At 52.2% G+C, this 23,524-nt stretch overlaps 1 protein-coding gene across 1 annotated transcript in view; it reads right to left on the bottom strand.

The window, feature by feature from the left end:
* The window catches only part of KDM2A (lysine demethylase 2A), a 52,145-nt gene extending 29,736 nt beyond the window's left edge, over positions 1-22,409 (bottom strand). Inside the window, exons 1-4 of the mRNA XM_075048337.1 lie at positions 22,308-22,409; positions 21,825-21,852; positions 20,156-20,260; positions 15-153 (exon numbers count right to left, since the gene is read on the bottom strand). Of these exons, the coding sequence (XP_074904438.1) occupies positions 15-153; positions 20,156-20,260; positions 21,825-21,852; positions 22,308-22,327 (292 nt within the window). The 5' untranslated portion in view covers positions 22,328-22,409. The remainder of the gene's footprint in view (positions 1-14; positions 154-20,155; positions 20,261-21,824; positions 21,853-22,307) is intronic.
* Positions 22,410-23,524: the final 1,115 nt, after the last annotated feature.

Below are 23,524 nucleotides of genomic sequence, written 5' to 3'. Positions count from 1 at the left end.
GTCCTGAGACAAACCTTTGCCTTCCATGAAGACCACGAAGGTAGAGTTAAACTTGTTGGTGGACAACTTTTCCTCGAGGTCAAATGTCCTCTTCCCTTCAATTTCATCATCGGAGATGCCATCATCCTCATAACGCCGCCTCATCGTGCCACGCTGAGGAGAGAACAGACCAGGAAGGTAAGAGTTGTGGACCAGGAAGAACAACCAGTTTGCTTCCCAGAGGCTCATCTCAACCTAGCACAGCTTAGCCAAGGCCTCTGGGGGAGCCCTTGCCCTGCAGCAGGCAGTCCCTGGGAAGCCTATATGCTTCTACTCTCAGAGAAGAGAGACCCTATATCATGGGGCTATATTATCCACTAGGTCTCTTGCTCAAAAAGCACCGTTGGTATCATTTTTCCAGAGCGACATGCTGGAGAAGATCTCTTTAGGCAGTATCTGTCCTGGATCCAAAACACACCACTGAAACATCAGATTTGCTCCTCCTACAACCAACACATTCATGCGAGTTGGGCTGTATGGGAGACAGATAATTCACTCCTAATGAGTGCTAACACAGAAACAGAGGAGGAGGGGAGTTACTTCAGTATAACTGGGGCAAAGACAAAAGAACCAGTTTCCCATTTTTACAGTTGCATCAGCATTTTGCTGCACTGGAGGTAAAGGCACTTGTGAATTTAAATCCCTGCCAGAACACCAAGTGATAAAGGAAGGGGTTTATGCTGAAGACAATTCTCAAGTTTTCATCTTTGGCTATGCTCATACACAGAAGTTGATTTATTCCCCTGTTTGTGTGTGGGAGTAGCGAGGGGAGGGGGGGAAGTAACCCTTTTCTTAGAGGGTCTCATAAGTACATCTGTACTGGGATTCCTGACAGACATCCTCTTCTAGCATTGCTGGATCTGGAAGAAATTACTGTCCCCAGCTGTTAGCCACCCCTCCAGAGACCAGCCATGCTCTGGCAAAGCCGTTCGTGGGAATGCTCCCTAAATCTCCTCAGATAAAAGTCAACCTGGTCCAAATTAGCCAAGCTGACTTCCACCAATTAGGGATGCTCCCATTATAAAGCATTCACACCAATCGTTGTGCCAGCAGACAGCCAGGGATAGGATGTGGCAGGAGGTGACACAGTAGTTACTGTCACATCTGGGCCTGGAAGCCGGCACCTGCCTGCAGCAGGGAGGCACAGCGGCATTGCAGTACTGGTAGCAGGGTCACATCCCCAGCAATAACACCGGTCCCAGCCACAGACCGCGATGCTGAAATTCACCACTGCCGGTAAGGTGACCGGTGTGTACGGCTGTGCATCGCAGTCCCTGCAAGACCTCCTGCCACGGCACACCTCCTGCTGCCTGGAGCGGAGCGTGTTTTGACAGCTCATTTCTTCCTTCTTTGAGGGTCTCCTGGTAAAGACAAGAGTGCCCTTTCCCAGGTGAGGGGACACACTTTGGACTCCCCTCCCTGTGGCAGCAAGCTGCAAATCTCCGCCTCAGAGTTCAGCACCGATTCGGACTTCACTCAAAGCCACTTTCTGCTTACTTCTGTCTTCCTCACCCAGCCAGCCAGGGGTAAGGCAGTGCTTGCTCTGACCACATGAAGTCCTAGGAGGTACAAGCCCACCTTTCCTGGGCCAGGGTTTATTTTGCCCTGAGCAGCCAACCCCAGCCCTGCCTGGCCTCACTCACCTTCCCATTAACCCCTGGCCTGCCTGCTCTCCCAGCCCATCACGCACTACAATAACTGAATCAAACATGGCCAGGATATTTTCCAGTGAGTTACAGCCTGCTATTAGCCATCCATCAGTTTGATCACTACATTGCTTTATTTGTCCCTCTCTTCTTTTTGGCCTCATCTATTTAAACAGCACCGGTGAAAGAGGAAGGACTCCCTCGTACAGATGCACTGCTTTAAAGATACTTCTAAAACTAGTTAGTTCAGCCAGTGCAGGAGCATGTGGGGACACTCGTTTCAAAAAGGGACTCCCCTGCCCCACATATAACTTCAGTCTCACTCTACCAAGAAGACTGATCAATTCACAAGTAGTTTCCCTGCCATCAAGGCAGAGAAGCTTACCTCTGTGTGCTGTTAACACCTCATTAACTTTGCTTCACTTTCCAAAATCCCTCCCAGAAACCTGAATACAATAGGGGCACAAACACCTCATCTACAAGGCAGGCTGCTCGTGAATGGGGCATCTCAGAAAGAGCCCTAATTATCCTGCAACCAATGTTCTCCAAGAGCCTGTCCAAATGGCCCCAACTGATTAAGCAATCTGGAAAAGGGCTGCGTTTTTGCAGCTTTTTGTCTTAAGCCACCCACTAAACTTCAATAGCAAGCAGGAGTACCTTCTTTCACTGTTTTTAACAATACAAAAATAAAGCTCACTTTACTTACAGGCTTTTACAGACACACTTGTATAAACGCACAACCATGCACTAAAAAAAGACAAACGGAGGTGTCACCAGCAGAAGCCAAGTGACATATTCCTGGGGAACTCTTTGGATTTCGCTCTGCTAGGGCCAGACTGTGCACACCAACGCACTGGCTGGGAACAGCTGTCGGGCGCTAGGGCCGCGCATCCTACTGCTCCCAGCACAAATCCAGGGGCTGAAACTCCCAAACCTTCCGTCACTCTGCCTCTAAACCGAGACCGGCTCTTTCAAGGAGAGGCACTAGAGCTTGAAGCTGCTTGGGAGGGACGGAGCCGGATGGCCCTGGCACAGCCACACCGCAAGATGCCCACGGCGAGAAAGGATGGAGCAGGTATGCTGCTGTTGGCTGAGGATCGTGTTTGGGTGTCTTGGACTCTCAACATGGGCAGGCAGAGCCGTGCTGGCCCCACCTTTGTGGGGCAGGGAGCTGCACGACCAGCTCTAGTATGTCTCGGCTCCTGTTAACCCATGGGAGGCCTTGCTGAACTCCCACAGGCAGCACACCAAGCACAAACAGCAGCGAGGCACTCATCTCTGGGTGACAGAGCACCCGCTCTTCTCCCCATCGTCAATCATCCCAGCTCAGCGCTTGCTTCAGGAAGCGCCGCTCGCCGCTGTGTTTGCCGGAGCCAGGGAGGGAGAGCAGTGACAAAACACGCTGAGAGGTCTGCAGGCAGGATGCAAACGCAGGGCTTTCCTGGGTGGCCAGCACATGAATCCAACAGATTCCAGCTCCACATACACCCACAGACCCTTCCTCACCTTCGCTGGAGGCGAGGGGGAAGTCCAACCAGCCCCATTTGCTGGACAACCACAATTGCTATCCCAGAACCATTTCAAATCACTTCTGCCCTGAAGAGTGCTGTGCAAGGCTGCAGAAGGCTTAGGTCATATGGGCAAACACGCCAAGGAAACCCAATTTGTAGCTTCCCCTTTGTATTTCTATGCTTTCAGAGAAAGAAGCAGGGGTCATGGTGCTTCCCTGTGCTTGTTTGGGCCCTTAGCTGTGCAAGCCTTGTCCAGCTGAAACATGCCTCAAATCCTGCACTGTGATGCTGTCAGATATCAGCTGCCTGTTGCAGCTCCTGCTGGGACACCTTTGACTGCTATTGTAAGGACAGCAGCTACAGGAAACATAAGACTATTTTGCAGGTATCTTATTCCTTACTAAATCACACCAGGGAAGTTCAAGGCATACCTAGTGCAGGCAGGCATTCTAATAACCTTCCAGCATGACTAGCTTTTCACTTACCCCAGTTCCCAGGCAAGCCTAGGAAACAAGGCCTAGGACTACTGGCCCCAGCAGGCATTTCTCTGTCGTTGATTAGAGGATGTGCATAATGAAGCAGAGGATGCTGGGCCCTGTAGTCCATGGGTGTTGCCTGCTTTTGGATCAGGTGGGTGGTGGCACACTGCAGGACCAGGCTGTAGTTCTGCATTTTGACCTGTCCCCTTACTCCAGACACTCGCTTTTCATTAGCAGGTTTTGGGAAAAGCAGCTCTCTTGCCTTTGCTGGGTACAAAACCTCATGAGATGAAAAAGGTTTGGCATGCTAAATGCTGGCAAGAAGAGGCTATATCCAAACTAGTCTCCTAATAACTTACATTTGGCTCCCAGGCTGGAAACCTGAATGGATTTCAGGGTTCTTAGTTAAGCTACACAACAGGGGTTACTGCATTGGGCTGAAACTCAGGCCATTTGACCACAAACCTCTCACCTCGGGAGACCCAGGCTGGAACACAGCTCCAGCCAGAGGTGTGATGGCCAGCTGTGGCCCCATTTCAAGCAGACATCTCTCACACACTAAAGAGCAGCACAGGCCAGCTGACAGCACTTGCTCAAGGACACCAGCAGCCTGAAAAACTAGGAGCAGCAAGGTATAGCACAAATGCAACATGCAGATAGATAACCAACATACTGGAAAAAACCCTCCTCTGCCGTCACCTCGCGGAGACCCTGGTGTCTGGCTGACATGCTCAGATTTCCTTTATCCAGGTGCAACATCAGATGGCATTAGCTGGCTTGCTCCTAGACATTTTTCTGCAGCTACTGCCAGGACAGGAAAGACAGGGAAACACGCCGAAGTTTTACATGGTTTAAGTATAACTATAGCATGGCTGAATACGCATGCTTGGGAACCTCCCCCAGACTGAGACCGCTGCAGCCACACAACTGAGTACTAACCCAGTGCAAGCTCAGTCTGACAGCTCCCTTTAAGATCTCCTTCTGGAGAGGACACAGTTACTGCCCTGCTAGACCGCATGCCACATCAGGCATTGTCTGTCCTTCTGGAAGTGGCACCAAGCCAGCACAGGCTCTGGATTGTGTAGGCCAGCTAATTTAACAGAAATGTGACCACATGGCCAGCCCTGATCCAGATCCCACTGGTGCCATCCATAGGTGAATGCTGCACACGTGCTGGGAGTATGGTCCCAACAGGACTGAACGACCCAGGCTGAGCTAGGCGTAAACTGCTAGAGATGCTGTGCAGAGGAGCTCCTGCTCCCTTCCCCGTCCACCCGCTGCCTCCCCACGCCCCATCACTGCTGCTGCCCATGTGGTGCTAGCTCTAGCACTTGGTCATTCTAGTTTGGCATTTGGACCACAAAACCGCTTTGGTTGGTTAAGCCCAAGCACAAATCACAGCTTTGAGGACAGATCCCACTCCCACCCTACATGAATGTGCAGCAAATGATCTGGTCACTCACTAACAAACTTGGAGGCTTTATGACCAAAGAAACACAACATGTTTCAGAGGATGCCACTCCACCAGCCCAACCTGCCATGGACTCGCATTACATGAAACAGCAGTACAAACTTCACATTACTCCAGTTTGATCAACCCATGAATCTGCACTGTGGAATCAGGGAACCGTTCTGACTCTTGCCTAATCTCATTCACAGCATGCACAGCCTCTGAGGCAAATGGAAGGTGGCCACACCACAAAGGTGCAAACACCAGGAAACAGGCAAAAACACCTTAAACTTGAATCCCTTTGCAATGGGGAAACAGGGATGCAGAACACAGAAGGGGGCTGTCTCCTCCAGCCGAGCAAATTCCAAAGTCTAATGCGCTTGTTGTCATCAGCAAAGCATCAGCCACAAAAACCCCTCCACACTCCCAGCCAGATCAGCTTCGCTTGTTCCTGTGGGTAGGGAAGAGTCTGGCCTCCTAATTTGCACAGTATGTAGGAGAATAGGATCCCAGTCGTGGCTGAGGACCCAAAAGCGCTGCCACAATACAAATAGCTCCCATCAGTTATACAACGCCTCTCGTGTACTCAGCCGGGGCCACAGCGCTTTCATGTCATTGTTGTCTTGGGAGGGTGGGGAAAAACAATATTTCAGTGCGTGCAGAGCAGACAGGAGGAAGGAAAGGCTTCTGCACTTCCAAGCATGCATTTTGGGAGAGGCAGCATCTGCTGGGACTTTGGGCAAATCTCTGCAGCAGAGTTTTCCTCTCCTGGAGTCTGCAGCTTCCTCACAGCAGTTACACACACCACAGTTCCTTAGCTCCCCAAATCAGGTCTCCATATGACAACAGATGTGGTCAATGTACAAGCCTAGGGCTTGTGTAGGGACACTCCAAGATCCCTTTCTTCTCTGATGTGCTTTGATCCTCACCTGCCATGCAGGGAATTGCTACCTGGTTAAATAACTGGTTACAGGTGATACCTGCAAAGGGCAAGAGACATGCAAAGCCATGACATCCTAATACCAATCTCACCTTTCCATTAGCACACACTGTGAGAGCTGCACAAATCCTTCCTACAGCACAATGTTTGATCTCTTCCTGGGAGAAGCTGGCTAACTTTGTCCCACAGACTGTGCCAAGGCTGGGTCTTAGCTGAGTACCCCTTCCCAGCAGATTGCTAGCCCTCCTCTCTTCTTTCTGCTTCTTGGTGCAACCCCATCCAGGCAGGCCTCACCAGAGCACACCAGCAAGTCACAGCACTGGGCTCTTAGACTAAGACTGCTTCTTCCCGGGGGTGGCTCTGCTACCGGGAGTTCTTCCAGTGTCAACTGTCGGTTCAGCCAGGGACGGATGACTTCCAAAAAGGAGATCAGCAGATGCCCCCAAAACTGCCATCCGTGACAGTGTCCCAGATGGAGCTCAGCCCCAGCAATGCAAGGTATAAGAGCCAGGTAAATTACATATATAACTGTTGGACAACTTTAGCATTCAGCATCAAGAAGCGATATTTAAATATTGGATTTTTTTCCAGCTTTGTGATCTGTGTTAGGATTCAGGCATTTTTCATCCTGATGAGAGTTTTACTAAGGAAGAACTGACAAACAGTCCAAAGCCTTTCTCTCTGTGTCAGGCAGGGTCAAGATAAAGACAGTTTATTCATCCTCCAACACCAGACAGCCAGCAATTCTCATCTAAGATAGCTGTCCTTCACCATTTCTTTCTGGCCCTCTTGGGTACCATTCAATTAATGTAGGAAACAGGAACCACGAATATTAATCCTGCAGACAGCTCCAGTGCTATCCCTTCTATTCTGATCCTGTCACCTGCAGTCTCCTCCCAGGGATGCCAGGGGAAGTGCCTCATGCAGCTCCATGGTGGTACTCTTCAAAACCCTTCCTTGGACACCTCTCCCCATCAGCAAGCGCTGCCTCAATGGAGCACAGCTACCTCTAACGGCAAAGGAACTGACAGTTGGCTGAAGAGAACCAGAAGACTACTCTCCTGTGGTGGTTTTTTTTTTTGAGAAGAACAAGTACAAGGTCACATTTGAAAAAAGAACAAGCCGTCCTTTCGCTGAAAGAGCCTCACATATTTACAGAGTGAAACCAACAAACACCACAGTATTTTAGTCACTTCCTGTCCTGTCTGCTGCCATTCCCTCCCTGATCTCCCAACATCTATCTCCATCTCCTAGTCCCCAGGAAGCCTCTTCCTGCTATGCCACAGCTCCTTCCACTTCAGGAGACCAGAGCACCCCTCACTTTTCCTCTCCCTGTGTCTCCTCCCTTTTATCTGCTTTGTTTCCAGAGTAGCCTCTGGAAGCAGCCTCTGGTTTGAAGCCTCCTGCAACCCCCCCTTACTCCTTTAGAGGAAAGATGTTGACATGAAGAATGCAGTCAAGTTTCACTCCTGTTTCTGAACCCCCTCCTTCCAAACTCCCCTTGCTGCAGGTATTATAACTTCTACCTGGCTCCCAGCGTACGTATAGAACAGCATGACTTAACAGTGGATCTCTCTCATTCACCACTGAACTTCCTCACCAGGTGCCTCCTAGCCAACCATCCCTTTGTAGATTCACTTTGCTGAAATGAATCCAAATTGGTAATAAACCCACAAGCTCAACTCTCCTCAGTTTACAAATTTAACTTCTCACATACTTTTACAGCAAACTACTATGGCTCTTGTCTAGATAAGTCTAGACCTTCAACATCCAAACTTATTGACGGGTGTTTTAATCTTGAGCGAGTACCTGTGGCAAAGAGCAGTGTCCAGAATTTGGTCTCCAAGACACTGTGCTGAGATCCACCAGCAATTAACAGCCACCCCCCCAAAGGTCACGTGAGATCTGTTCTATCAGTGGGAAAGGGCCCTGTTTCTCTGGGAAGGCACAAGGCAAAGGCAACCCCTGGCAGGAGGTTGGACAAGCATGGAAGCAGCAAGGCAGCCATCAGACAGACTGCGGGCACAGCAGGTGCCAATGCCAGAACTCACTATACAGGGAAGATGCTCCCTTGCATGTATATTCAGATACAGTGTGAAGAACCAAGGCACAAAGATTATGACATCCAATCAGCAGTCTGCCAGGTTACTGCTTCTCTTAAGCGCAAGAGCTTTTCCTTTCTATATTCCTCTCTTCCAAGCCTGCACCTCCCACTTCAGCTCCTGGTCTAGGCTCCAAACTCTGATCCATACAAGCACGTTACTTGTGTTTCTCTGCCAGCAGAGAGGCAGCAGGTTTCCATCCTCTGTGCCCCTTTCTCCTCAGCTCCTCTTCTTCCCAAGTACAGGAAGCAATAACTAAACCACATCACCTCCTGACACCCTTGGGGTACAAAGGGTCCTACAGAGATGGGCCCATGTAATTCTGTTAATATTTTGGCTCTGCGAGCCGTTTACTTTTAACTGCCAGTGCCCCAGAGACAATCAATAAAGTGGTTCCAGGCTCCCTGCTCCCCCAGGCAGAAGGAGGCTAGTAGGATCTGAAGAGAAGGCCATAATCCCCCAAGTGAGGGGGGAGCCCCAGGACAACCTGTCAGTGGCCATATCTGTCTCAGTGCTAGCCTGGAAGCTAGCCCGACACTAGGACAAGCTAGCAGATGGCTAACTTTAGCAGCTCTGCATGCTCTGTCCACCAATGATGACTATCTGGACAAGATGGTCATACTAAACTAACTCTTTTGCTGCCTGGTTTCACAAAAGGAGCCCAAGAACTAACCCAGCAGGCTTAACCCAGGTTTAATGCCCCTTATCATCTCCTATCTCTCTCAAAACCTGCAGAGCAGACCTGGTGTATCCCAGGTTGCATATTCCTGGACAAAGAGACTCAAAGCACCAGGCTGAGGAGTGAACAGGATCTATGCAGAACTGGAGCCCTTCCAGGCTTCACAGCTCCAGGAGGATTCCTATCACGAGCAGGGCTGGCAGCATTTCAGAATGAGCATGAAGAACGCTTTGGTTTGCACTTTTGGGTTACGAAATTGGATGTACACAAGGAATAATTGGGGAATTGGAGCAAGGCTGAAAGAGGCAGGTGGGGAGACAGCACCAACGGGACAAGGAGAACTCCAGCAACTGCTGCTAAACCACACACTGACCTGCCACAGCAGCAAAACCACGAGACAGAAGAACATGTTAGATCAGATCACAGATGGGCAAGTCTGGCAACAGTCCCAATAACGAAACACTGTTCCTAGGAAAGGATATGGCTTCTCACTCCAGTCACCTGCAGCATATTCCACATGCAGCCACTGTCTCAACTAGCTTTTATGGCACTACTAACCCTCAGACTGCCCATACCCACCACCAGCTGTAGCAGCCCAGTACGTGGACAAACCCTGCCTGGCTTTTATGACAGCTTGAGGAAGTTCATGAAGGACCACTAAATTGTCCAAACCCTTTTAATTATGTCCCACCCCTTCCAAACCAGAAGAAATCCAAGGAAAAAACCTGCTGTGTAGAGCCCATTCCCTGCCAGGGTGTCCCCAGCATATGTGCTATGCAGTCAAGTAGATGAGCCTTACCAGCTCTGCTACTCCTTTTGCTTTGTATAGCAAGGCAACAGAACATCCCCAAAATGGAACAAAGTAGACCAAACTTCTCCAAAAAGGCAGGCTTGAAAATTACACATACTTAACCCATTTTCCCCACTGGGGAAAGAGTAGACTGTTTACCTCCAGGCTGCTAAGCCCACACAGACCACCAGGCAGAGACCCAGCAGAGCCAGCACAAGGGACGGACAGAGCCATGTGCATTCAGAGACAGAGGTGCAGCTGATCTAGCATTAGCAGGTCAGCACCACGCAACTTCACTCCTTGCTGGGATAGGCAGAGCACCTCCACATCATGGTGGGAGTTCAGAAGACTAGCTTGGATTTTTCAGTGGGGAAGAGCTCACGCTCCAAATTTCCTAGTGTCCCAACCCAGTTCTGCAGAAACCTGTTGCCACTTCTGTCCCATCACACAAACTGAACAAGGCCGGACCACAGGAATACTTGGAGAGCAAAAGCACAGGAAGCTTTGGGGTTTGAACTGCAATTCCTGCTAAACTGACACTGCCCTTTAAAGAGAATAGCAATGGGCTGCCTGAATTGCCTGAGGGCCTAGGATGCTTATGAAGGAAAAAAACCCAGGGCCATTGGGAAGAACATGGACAGTGCGTGAAACCATCTAGTAGGAAGGATATTTCCTCCATACTCTGGATTATTACACCATCACTGCACACACTCCCTCTCCCTCTGCTCCACAGGAAGCCCAGTACTTGCCCCTTCATTACTCCAAATGGGGCAAAGGGGCTCAGTTCAGTGACACACGGAAATATTTATTCACAGTGAATTAGAGACACTGAGGCAGTCTAACCCTAAAGCAGCATATGTTGCCAGCCCTCTCCTTTCCACTTCCAGCTGCCTCAGCTCAATCCCAAGATTACAGCTCCCTCAGGAGCCAGTGGTACATGGGACGGCAAGGGGGAAGCAGGGCACTCTTGGACTGAAGAGCACAGGCCAGCCTCTTTTTTTTTTATTAAACACAGGCTTTTCTGCTCTTACATCTTCTGATTGTTCCTTGAGCATTCACTTTGCTGTCTCTCCAAGTTCTGCAGCACCGCCTCTCTTCTCTCTCACCCTGCAGGCTTTCACTGCTGCCTCATGGAAAATTAGGCAAGGTAAGAGGCAGTATCAAAAAGGACCATCCCCTCTACATATCTCACTTGTAGTGAGAATGCACCTCACTGGTTGGGATCTGCTTCTCTGGATAAGAGTTCTATCAAGCAACGTCCCGATCCTTCCCCCGTGCCTTTTATCAAGTGACCTCTTCTCCCAAACTCTGTCAGGACTGGCTACCACATGACAGCCTGATTCTGCAGTCAGTTCCCAACCCAGAGGACCAGTGCTAACAAAAAACCACAGATGACGGTCACACCCTGGAGCCTCTTCCTTGACAAAAAAAAGGGTGCAGGGTGTGTGTGGGGTGGCTTTATTAAAACTCTTGTTAGTGTACAGTGTGACAGCTAAAACATGTAAGATCCAGGGAAAGACAAAAAGCAGCCAGTGTTTAATGTACCGTAGGGACGAAAGTTTACCGCTCCACTCACCACCTCACCATCAATATGACCTGCTCCAGTTGACAGCAGTAAAAATTGCCAGTCCCCTCCCCAGGCTGCACCAGCTCACCCACACACACAAGCACATCACACGCAGCGCTTGTGAACCACACCTCAGCTCTTCTGGCAGCAAGGATGCCACCCAGATTTGCACCCTTCCAGGCACCCGACCTGGGTGGAAGCGCTACAGAGAGCGCACCTCCCTGTCAGACTACTGCACAGGCATAAACTCACCTATCTCTTCTTACCACTCTGCAACCTTGGCCAGATCCCAGCCCCAAACCTCCTCTGGTTCAAGTTCCTGGAACTTCCACAGGGATTCACAGCCCCTGGACAGCCAGCTTATGCTGTTTACTACCAGTACTGTTTCTACAGCAACAGAGATGCACAAGCATGGACGCACAGAAACAGAACAGAGAGTAACCCTGTCAAACAGATCCCTCTCCTCTCCCCCGTCATGGATTCACAGGCTACACTTTGTCACGAGGTTTATCTGAACCATCTCAAGTGCCAGCAAGCAACACCTGTGGACAGCTATGTATCTTCCTCACCTGGTTCCTAGGAGCTGGGAAAAGAGGTAAACAGGGACGATCAGCAAACAGAAAACTTCGAGTTCATCACATCCCCTCTGGTCTCTCCAGATTAAGCTCCACGCTCTATGAGCAGAGCTCTTCCAGCATCAGTGACCTACAGCACCTCACGCTCATTCTCATTACGCCATCCTGGAGCCTGTCATTTCCCCATCAGATAAGCAAGGACAAGTGACAATTAGCCAGTCTGGTCCAACCGTTAGCATGCAGGCAACCTCCAGCTGGGTGGGGGACACACAGCACAGAGCATTTCCTAACTGCCCAAGATACAACACAGAGGTGGCAGAGCATTTGCTCCTAGCACTCCTAACTTGGCAGCACTGACAGGACCTGAGAGGTAGTGAGTTAGAGAGGGAGCAGTAGGAACACGCTCTCACTACTCCTTGGCCCTCAAAAATCAGAAGTCATTAGCATCCTTGCTGAAGGAGATCTGCAGGTACCTGAAGGTGGGCTGCACAGGGAGTTCAGACCACTGTGGAAAGGTAAGAACACCAAAGTCCCCTACAGCCCCCAGGAGGCTGACACCCTACCCTAAGCCCTCCAGAAAAGGAATTGAGCCTGGACCAGCACAAGCACTTGTACAGCAAAGGGTTTGGTAAGCAGCTCAACTAGCTTGACACCATCCAAGACAGAAGATAGCTGTGATGCTGGTGGTTTCAGACTTTATTGACAGGCTTTTTGATGCTGCATTTGTACAAGTGCAGTCACAGATATCTTCTTAGCTTCAGCTGAAACTGAAGCTTTTCCAAATGGGGGCATATGTCTATCCAGTGCTCCTCACTCCCTCCCAGGGGGGAGGGCTCTACACAGATTTGTCTGTCTGACCCTCACCCCAAGAACATCAAACCTAACTGAGATGTCAGGTTCTCCAAGCTGACTGGAGACAACACTTCCAGTTCTGAGATACATGATCTCCACCCTTTTGCCTCCTAGAGCTTTTGACAGCTTATTATCTTTGATATCTAATTACAGGCCCCATCATCCTACTTTGGGGTTTGCTCTTCTACTTGGCTCTTTTGCTTTTCCCAAAGCAACCAAACAAGATCCTTTGCTGCTCTCATCTCCCTCTCCAGCAGGACCAACTACGGACAAGACATCCAGTAAGGCAGACCTGCTCAGCTATGACAATTCCTGTTCTCTGAGCACACAGGTACATGCTTCGGTGCAGCAGCCGCCCCTAACCAGCTCCTGCCACAGGATCATGCTGTGGATGCACAGTCCACTGCCACAGCTGCACAACGCACAGTGATTCAGCATAGTATGCCATGTTTCTCTTCACCTTCTACCTTTTCCACTTGCCTTTAACCTCTTCAACCCAAACAAAAGCAGGTCAGGCATTGTGTAAAAAAGTCTGTGAACTAATAAGTCACCTCTGTCAGCAAATCGAGCTTTCCAGAGCTCAGGCTACCTGCTCAGAGCTCACCCATCATTTCCTCCTCTGGAATCAGCAACACCCCAAACACCTCACTCTGAAGACAAGTAATTGCTTTCCCCTCATACATTTTCAGAGGACTGTTAGTGCACCACCTTGTTTCTCCACCTTCTTGAGCATACCACCACTTCCCTGACGTGTGCCATTTCTCCCCCAAACCCAGCCAGTGACCTGTACACCCCTGTCTGGGTGGGTCCTGACAAAATAAGCCAACAATAAAAAGGTACTGGGAGCATGGGGCCTGCTCTCCTAACTTGTTAGTGTCACCTCCAGCTGGGATAACCCTGTGAAAACCTACTCCTGCTTATTAACAGGAGACATAGATGCAACTTGCAAATATTGTTGGTAATTTACAAGTAACTTCAAGTGCTCCTGCGCTGTCTGGCTGCTCACTCACTGCAGCTTCCAGGACACACTCAGACTTGGGAGAGTAAGAAACCAGCAGAGGTATTTACCTCCTGCACTCTTCTCTGCTGACACTGAACATCATCCAGTTGGTTTGAGGGAAGAATTCTTCCAGGGACCAGCACACTCTTCCATCCTTCAGGATCTAACTGCTCACAGGGATTTCTAAAGCTTTCCAAGGATAGCCTTCAGTTGCTGCTAGCTTCCACCAAAGAGCTGCCCAGATCAAATCTGAACAGTCCCTAAATTATTTAGAGCTCAATTATTACACCTGGGTCATTTGGAATGACTCATTTGTAGTGTCTTCAGTTTGAGGCAGAGGCATGTGGGAGAGATTAATTACCCTACTCACACAGGTCCTGTCTAGACTAGGAAATCAAGGTGTGTCCAGCAGACCAGCGACATTTGGCCAGACAGGGTTTCACATAGGGCACACAGCAGACAAACTCTGAGCCCTTTCAGGCAACAGGAGGGAGCATTGCTTGACAGGGTAAGAGATTGCCAGTGTCAAATTTCAAACGGGGGGGTGTCGTACAACCACCCAGACTCTCACCCAAGCGCATGTGGCTAGTCCCATGCTCCACTACCCACAGGAACTATGCTGGTAGGCTCACCCCAGCTCACACGTTAAAGTCCCAGGCCAACAGGACCAGCTCTGGGAAAGCCAGTATCCAGCAGGACTGGCCTCTGTCAAGCACACCAAGATCTGAGGATGACAAACACCAGCAACCGCAAGGGATCATTACCTGGTAGTGAGCAGCATTACAAGGAGTACAAACAAGAAGTCAGGATGAACCTGATGGCAAGACACTGCTCCTTGCATCCCGCTGTTGGGATAGTGTGAGCCATTCAAGATAGAGCAACAGCAGCTGCTTGACCAACACAGGGAGCGCAGGCAGCTGTGTCCTCCTCTTTGCTATCTAACCAGATATAAGCAAACCTCCGTCTCACAGCTTTGAGGCCATCTATCCCCTTGGCGGTGTGAGGAAAAGGGCTGGAACTTTGTCACGAGTGTCACGTGAATGCTAACATGCATGGGCCTTCCTGGCCCCGTGGGTTGTGTCCTGCATTTGACATCACCCCATCCTGCAGAAAGGATTTGGTACCACCGATACGAACAACTTGGAAACCACAAGATTAGAGCGAACGTGACTCTGGGCACCTGTCAGCGCCAGACTTGTCATCCCTCAAGCACGGGCAGTGCACACCCGAGCGTGCTTGTGCTACTCCACACCACAGTACACACGGCTGCAAGAGAAACCTTTTCCTGCATGCTCCCCAAGCTTCATCCCTCAGCTGATGACTCCACATACTGTAAAGCTCATGTGTACTCTCGCCCAGGGGATAGCGTGGACACCAACATGTAAGGACAGGTTTGCTAACTGCTGTTTACAGGAGAGGCCTCAGTTTTTGGCTGGTAGGGACAGGCAGAGGCCTCCTCTCAAATTTCACTTGAGGATCTGACCAGAGGGCAGGGCAGGGCAGTACTAAGGCAGGACACAGACTGCCCCAAGCAGTGGGAGAGACAGCATTTCACTCTTTGGCTCCCCCCTCATCTCCCATATGCTTGAGCACCCAGAGCACTTAACAGCGGGTGGGACTCCTCCTCCACAGGCCGGTTTCCCTTCATGGGTGTCACAACAACCTCCAAAAAGACCAAGGATGCCACTGCACCCAGCCAGGGATGGTCACTCGGGGCCCAGGCACCGCAATACCTTCAGCGGGAGCCCCAAAGAGCACCCACCACCCCGAGGCGGGGTGCGGCTCCACCGCAGGCTCTCTCCAGCAGCAGAGCCAGTTTAAGAGGTTGCTACCCCACCCTGTCTCCCCATCTCAGATTGCCACCTCTTCAGTCTCATCAGGTTTGCTGGTGGGACAGCGAGCTCACTAGCCCAGCACAGACAACAATTCTGATTAGATGCCTCCCCTACCCTCTTGCCAACTTTCATCTAAGGGCATGATCCACAATTCCCTGAAGCAGAATTCAGCTCAGGGGCATCATCTCCTGAGGCACTAACAGAGGGAGGGAGAAAACTTCTTAAACCAGCTCTGCCACACTGGCAATCCTAACTTGGAACCACACCCTAAGATAGAGACTGCTGACTTGACAGCAGCAGAGAGACCACGACAGGCAGGATTTGTCCTTAGGGTAATGGCACTCGCCCGCTATGCTCCTCCAAGCCCTTCTGAAGTGATCCAACACTGCTGCCCTTCATTCCTCACCCTGAGTGTTGTCACAGAAAGTGTATGGCATCACTTTGGTGATGTGCTAATCAACTCCTAATTCACGGAGTCTTGCTAGTCTTAGCTCACAGTAAAGGCCTGGCAAAATTAGCCCCGGAGCAGGCAGAAGGCGAGATTTCCTCACGCTTCCAGCACCCAGGAATACTGAATGACTCCCCTGCAGAAGGACAGGCAGACACCAGCCCTGCATCCCACTGAGGGGCCCTTCAGCAGCTCCACAGATCTGAACAGGTGAAGTGGCTTTGTGTGCAGCGAAGACTGGAGTAAGAGAGAAACCCCTTCTCAGGGGAGCACCATGCAGGCACTCAGTGCTGCAACAGCGAGGCACACGTGCCTCGCCTCGAGCACACCAAGCACATCTTTTAGAGAGCACTGGGTCAAACAGCCCCTCCAGCAGCAGTTTCCAGAGACGTACTGGCCGGTTTGCTGAACAGCTCCCTGAGCACCACCAGGAGATTCCTTCCCTGCTGCCCCTCCTTGCACTCGATGACCTAACACAGATCTAACCTTACCAAAAAAATTTAAGTTGCATACATGCAACAGTTTCTCCTGTCTCAGATCACCTCATGGAGATCCTGGTGAGTGCTGAGACAGTACAAAGCAGAGAATGTACTCTGTGAGGAAACTGCTGGACAGCCTGAACCAGGCAGAGTATCTGAGCATCACAGCACCAGGCCAACTGGACTTCTTTTTCTCCAGAGCTGTTAGTCCATAGCCAGAGCTGCTCATGTTGCTGCTCCTGCCTTCAAGAAGTCCAGGCTCCAGGTGCCAGCATGCCCTTGACCTCCTCGTGGGGAGCTGAACAGCTTGGTGTGACATTGGCTGGGTGCGACCACCCAGTGACAGTCAGCGGAAGACTTCCAAGTCTCAGAGAAGGACCATCGCATTGTTAGTGCCAGGGCTGGACTGTCACTCAGGGCGCAGGATACAATAGAGCATTTTAGCTCCTCAATTAAGGGCCTGAAAAACATGCATCTACAGCTTATAAAGCTGGGACCTCAAACCAATCCCCAAAGTACTGCCTCGTTACAGAGCTGAGGAGCAGAAGCATATATGCAGACCTAGTGGAAAACTACTCCGTAGTGCCTGACAAGTTCCATCCTCCGCTGCTCACGGTGCAGGGAGGCCCAGCTGAATCTCTGTGGGAGGAACACGGAGATCCCTTAACTCGCTGTTGTGCACACCCTCCCCGCTCACGCAGCATCTTCCACAGGCTGCCTTCCCCTACCTGTGTCAGCCTCCCAGAGCTTGCTGGGACACAAGTTTAAGAGGTTCTTTCTTTTTCCACAGTTTGCTTCAGACGGGTGCAAGACATCCTCCTAACGATACTCCCGTGTCCAGACCAACTCACCCAGGCCTTTATAATCTTGGGAGTCATGGATGTAGGGCCTGAACTAGGAAGCAAGCACAGTTAAGAGCAGTGCAACCCACCTAATGTAAGTGTCATTACTCTACACAGGGATGCGTGAACGGGAAGAGAATTCTTGTAGGAGTGCGACTACATCTGAAGCAGAGATGAATTTCTCCTCAAAACCCAGATCTTTCACCAATACTGGCAAATCCATTCCGAAAACATACATAGATCAGATTTTTGCTGAACCAAAGGAAGGCAACAGTATTGCTCACTAAATGAAATAACGCAAACCGCTCATGACTTACTCTACATCCTGATGGAAACCAGTCAGTCAAAAGATGGTGTAGTTACCCTGACACACCAGACAGCAAGCTTCTTTTGCCATCTCAGGCCACTGGTACCATCAAACCATGCTACTTGCCCATGCAATAAATTCAGCTCCTTCACCACTATAAACTACCCTGGCCAAGGTTGTTTGGCTGGTAGGACTACTATCCCACTTGGATTATTATTTTTATTTTATAATATATTTATTCTTTTGCTATCAAAGCCACATTGATCCCCAGTCACACACGAGAAACACAGCAGCAGAAACATACTGTACTACCAACTACCTGTTTCCCTACCTAGAACTTTTGATGTAGGGATATTAAAAACAAGTCTCAAGACCACGGCATACAGAGGAGTAGGATATTCAGATAAGTCATATTCAGCACTTTTTTTTTTCCCTGGATAATTCATCCATGATACCTTGTTCTGCAAGGGCCAGAAACACTAGCTAAGAGAACAGCTCCCCACATCTCAAAGCATGCACCTCAAAAAAAAATAATCATCTTTTAAAGGTCCTTCAACAAGGGAGCATCACTGACACAGCAAGAGAGCATAATGAGCTGGAAGTTCCCAGGAAAAGCAAAACAGGAGGCATGAACTAAGCCTCACCTACCGCACAGGGGTCATGCCTCCTCCTCTCGGCTGCAGGCCAGCAGAGACAACATGCACATGTGGCCACAGAAGCCTAGGTGAGCCTCATCCTCTGCTTGCTGCCCATGTGCCTCCCCAAGCCCCTTAAGCATGTAGCTCATCAGTGTGCAGCCATTTATCCAGCTTAGCACATTCTGCTGGAGTCCAGGCCACCTACACTAGGAAAGCAACTCTTCTGAACGATTTTTACTTGTGAGATTACGAGCATTTTAAAACCGGTAAGTTTCTGGCTGCTAGTCCCCTTCATCTGCCATGTCTTTATCCAGACATTTTGGGTTACTTCTGGTCAAAATGTAGCTAAAATCGTAGTTCCACCAAAATCTGAAGCTGACATTGCCTCCAAGAGAAGCTATCCTGCCACCCTGACTGCTGGCTACAGAAATAGTCACTCCCCAGTCAAACCAGCACCTCAAGCTGCGTGCCGCACAATTGTGGGAACAAGCGCATCAGGACGAGGGAGGAGGTGGGACAGCTGCTTTTGGCAGCATTGTCAAATGAGAGCATCCACCAAAGCACTTGGGATAAAAACAAGCAATCTTGATGGGCCGACAGATGTATTACAGTTTGTTTTGGGTTTTTTTGTAAGAACCCTCTCAAAAAGAGAGAAAGAGATTAAAAACCGCTTTAAATCACGAGTCACTTCAGGTTCCCAAAGTGGGCTAAGGCAGCTGACTATAAAAGTATAGATGCCTGTCACGGAATCATCTAGCATATGACAACCCTCTCCGCAAAAAGTAAACATGCAATAGACACCAAGCAGCACCAGAAGAGGAATACACCTTCAGTAAACCAGGTGTTTGGACAAACCACAGCCTATGCAGAATCCTCCTCTCAACAGGGGCCTGTGCTAGAATAACCGTTTCACCATCACGAGAGGATTTTTGTCCCTAGGCCACCTACAAGGCCTGTGCTGGCTACAACTCTCCAGCACCCTTTTGATGGCCAGGCACCCAGCAGCAACAAAGGAACAACAAGGACTGCTTGGTCTCGAGGGCAAAGCTTAATGCCAAGTACCACGCTGCCTCACACCAAATGATTTCAGAGTATTAAAGGATAAGGATTTACCTTTACAGACAGCACCTTGAAGGTGAGGGTACATGTACTGTCGTGACTCAGAGATGAATTCCATCAGAGCTTCAGCTATCACAGAACTGACACTTGCCCTTCCCAGGGGCTTTACAACTGCCTCAGAACAACCTGAAACTGGCCTGCAGGAGACACAGCAGCTTCCCTCCTTCCCCAGGATCTCTGGGAATATCACTTCAGACCCTCAGAGCAGCAGCTCCTAAACTGCTCACAGTTATGGCCCAACTCACAGACACCAGCAGCTTCAGGCAGTCCCCTGAACAGCAGTGCAAGCATCAGGCAAGCCAGAGCTCCTGACAGGAGCTAACTAGGACCTGACTTTTGGAACAGCTCCCTCCGAAAGGAAACACCGGGAGAAGACACGTGCACATGTGCACAGGCACAAGTAAATTTGAGCTTGAAGTTGAAGCTGGTTTTCTCAGATTTCGCAGCACACTCAAATCAAGGCCAGGCCAACGTAATGGTAACACACACTATTTCAGCTTCTCTGCTTGTTACAAACGCATGGAAAAAACCTGCTGTGCCAGAAACTACACCAACACTCATTTCATACTTCTACCCAGCAGCTTCGCAAAGCATCTTACCCAGTCTCAGCCTCCAACCCTCCCCTCTTCCAGAGTTCAGTAACCAAGTGCCCTCCATTCAGGCAGACTCTGTGACACAAACAGGACCCACAAAGCCATCTAACCCTCTGCCAGCTGAGATAATACCTCTGGGCAGGCTGCGGCGATCCACCACAACACTTTTTTGGTTGTTTAAACCTGTTGCCAGTAAACGCCTTTTCTTTCTTCAGTTGCAACAGAACCAAAACCAGAATAGGGTTGTTTAGGGCCAATACTGACCAGTCTTTGGCTGTAACGGATCCTTTCTTCCTCAGGCTCCATCTCCGACTCTTCTGAAGAGAGCGAGAAGGACACTCCAGGACTGCTGTCTTCCTCCTCTTCCTCCTTTGAAGTCAGAGGGAAATAGTGAAGCGGGGCAAATGGACATGAGACGCCTACATACCTCATTTGTCTGCTCATTTTGAGGCTGATTCCACACCACTGTGCAGGGCTAAGTGAACACAGTGGATGAGCCTACCTCAACTTTAAACGCTCCCATTCTAACTTTAGGCATGACTTAGGGTAAATGACTTTACCAGCTGTTCTGTAACACAACATAAGCTGCAGGTCTCAGATCAGGAAAAGGCCTCCACTCTGCACTACTACCAGCACAAATGGCAGCTCAGTTGGCCCACACTGGGATACGAAACAGGCAAGCTGCTGTCAAACGCTTGATGGCAGTGGGGGAGCAGTCTGGTTTCCCCAGAGTACAAGATTACGCATTAGAGAACCGACTCCTCCGAACAACACAATTGCCGTCCTCTGGATATCCTGTACTGTGGCACTCAGGAGAAGCTACACAGGTACAGAACATCTCCCATGAACAGGGAAGGCATATGGGTTCTCTCCTACATACAGCGCTTGAGCATGGCTGCAGGTAGGGGACTAACTCCACTCTGATGAGACCTACATGCTCAGATCTCAAAAATCTGCCACCTTGTGACACCACGCAATAACATGGGAAAACCTCCCAAGGCGTCAGATGGCACCTAAACTTTTTTTTTTCTTTTTAAAGGAACAGAAAGAAGCCAAAGCCTAGGTACATTGCAGCTCTTAATCCCCATGACTATGCCTAAGCCAGACCTTCGGGGAAGGAATCTGCCACCCCGTGTAGTGTTACAGAACCGCTACCATAGCGTGGAGTGAGCTTGTTTCATCCTGCTCTTCCCCGACCCTCCGAGCACGGTTTGACAGCAGAGCGTTCCAAGTCCCGCTAGCATCTCCCCCGTCCCTGCCGCCCGTACCGCTCAGGACCGGGCTTCCCAGCTCGGCTAAGGCAGCCTAAGCAGTTTCCCTACACTTACTAAACTCTTGTTTATAGACACCCGGACAACCGAAGTGCAACACACCAGCCAAGCCAACCTGCTCGCAACACCCCACTGTCACAACGCGGGGCAAACCCCCAGCCCGGCGCGGCTCTGCCAGCCCCCGGCCCCATCCCACCCCGGCGGGGGGAGGCCCGTCCCGGGCCGGCTCCGCCACCGCAGCTCTCGCCTTCTCCCCCCCCCCCCGCCCCGGTCCCGGGTCAGGAGGGAGGCAGCCCCGGTCCGGCCAAACAAAGCAGCGGAGGGGGAAGCCCTGGGACGGCGCTCAGGACGTCAGTCCCCCGGGAGCTGTCAGCCGGCACCCTCCGGTGCCGGGAACCCCCCCCACCCTCCCGCCGCCCCCTGCCCACCAACTTCCCAGCCCGGCCTCCCGGGGGCCACCAGGAAGGGGAGACCCACCCGCTCCCTCCCGGCCGGGGCAGCGGCCCCGTCGCCCGCCGTACGAGCCAGCGGGGGCGGCGGCCGGTGCCCGCCGCCCGGCCCCTCTCCGGGGACTTGCGGAAACTTAGGGGTCGACCGGGGGCGGCGGGCCGGCGCCGACCCCCCCACTCCCCCCCCCCCCCCGCTCCCAGCGAGTGGCTCACCAGGTCTCTCCTGCGCCTTTGTCCTCTTCTACCGCCGAGACGGGGAGAAACAGAAGAGACGGAGGAGAAACCCCCGGGTCAGGCAGCGATCGCGCCCCGGGCCCGGGCCCGGCCCGCCGGCCGCGCCGCCCCGCGCCCCCCCGGCCCCGTCGCCGCCGCCGCCGCCTCCCCCCCCCCCCCGCGCCCCGCCGTCCCCGGCGCGGCCGCCGCGGCGAGCGGGCGCTGACAGCCCCGCCGGCCGCCCCGGGCCGCTGCCCGCTCCCGCGGGCCCCGCTCCCCGGCCCGGCGCCGCGTCCGCCCGGCGCCGCGTCCCCCCGCCGCCACCGCCGCCGCCGCCGCGCCCCGCCGCACCCCCCCGCCGCCGGGTGCCGGACCGCCGCCGGCCTCGCCGCCCAGCCGCCACCCGCTGCGCCGTGCCCCGCCGCCGACCGCGACCGCCGCCGACCCGCCGCCCCCCGGCCGGGACGCGGTTCCCCTCCTCACACAGGAGCCGCCGCCGCCATTTTGAACCCGTCAGAGTCTCACATACACACTGACTCGGCCGCCGCACTGCGCCTGCGCCGCCCGCAACCTCCCCTGACCCCCCCGCCGCCTCCCCCGCCGCCCTCTGCGCGCATGCGCCGGCTCCCCCCCCCCCCTTCCCCTCCCCTCCCGCCCCCGATCCGCTTCGGCGCCGGGGCACCGCGCGGGCGCGCGCACGCACCTCACTCGCCCCGCCCCGCCGGCGCGGGAGCGAGCGCGCACGCGCGGCTTAAGCGCTGGCCCCGCCCCCCTCCGTTGGCCCCGCCCCCGCGGGTCCCACCTCCTCCCCCCCGCCCACCCCGCGCATGCTCCGTGGGGGCGGGGTCGTTCCCTCCCCACGCACCCCCGTGGGCACCTGCGTCCGCCCGGGCTTCACCCCCGCCCGCAGCACAGCACACGGCTGCGGTCACGCGTGCGGGCATCGAGAGGCGCAGGCACGGGGACACGCGTGTGCGTGAGTCTCCCGACGGCTGGACGCGCACCTGTGCGTGCGCGCACCGACGCCCACGCAGGTACACGTGTGTGCGTGTATGTACCTGCAGACATGGCAACGCAGGGAGGGGGGCATGTGCACAACCCCTACGGACGTACATACACACGCCTGTACACACGCGGCACACGCCTATACACACGCAGCACGCCCCCCCCGTACACATGCAGCACATGCACACACACCTGTATACACGCAGCACACCCCCATACACACCTATAAACATGCAGCACCCCCCCATACACACGCAGCACACCCCCATACACACCTATAAACATGCAGCACCCCCCCATATACACGCAGCACACCCCCATACACACCTATAAACATGCAGCACCCCCCATATACACCTATAAACATGCAGCACACACACATACCTATATACGTGCAGCACATGCATATACACACCTATACACACGCAGCGCACGCACCGCCCTATATACACACAGCACACGCATACACACCTATATATGTGCAGGACCCCCATATACACACAGCACACCCCCATACACACCTATATACATGCAACACAGCCACATACACACCTATACGCATGCAACACAGCCACATACGCACGTATACACATGCAGCACACATACACACCTATATACATGCAACACATGCATACACACCTATACACACAGAGCACACCCCTATACACATTTATATACACACACAGTGCACACTC

This window comes from Buteo buteo, chromosome 16 (assembly GCF_964188355.1).
Source record: "Buteo buteo chromosome 16, bButBut1.hap1.1, whole genome shotgun sequence".
NCBI lineage: Eukaryota > Metazoa > Chordata > Aves > Accipitriformes > Accipitridae > Buteo > Buteo buteo.
The sequence above is the reverse complement of the archived record's forward strand: the minus strand, read 5'-3'. Positions and strand labels throughout refer to the sequence as shown.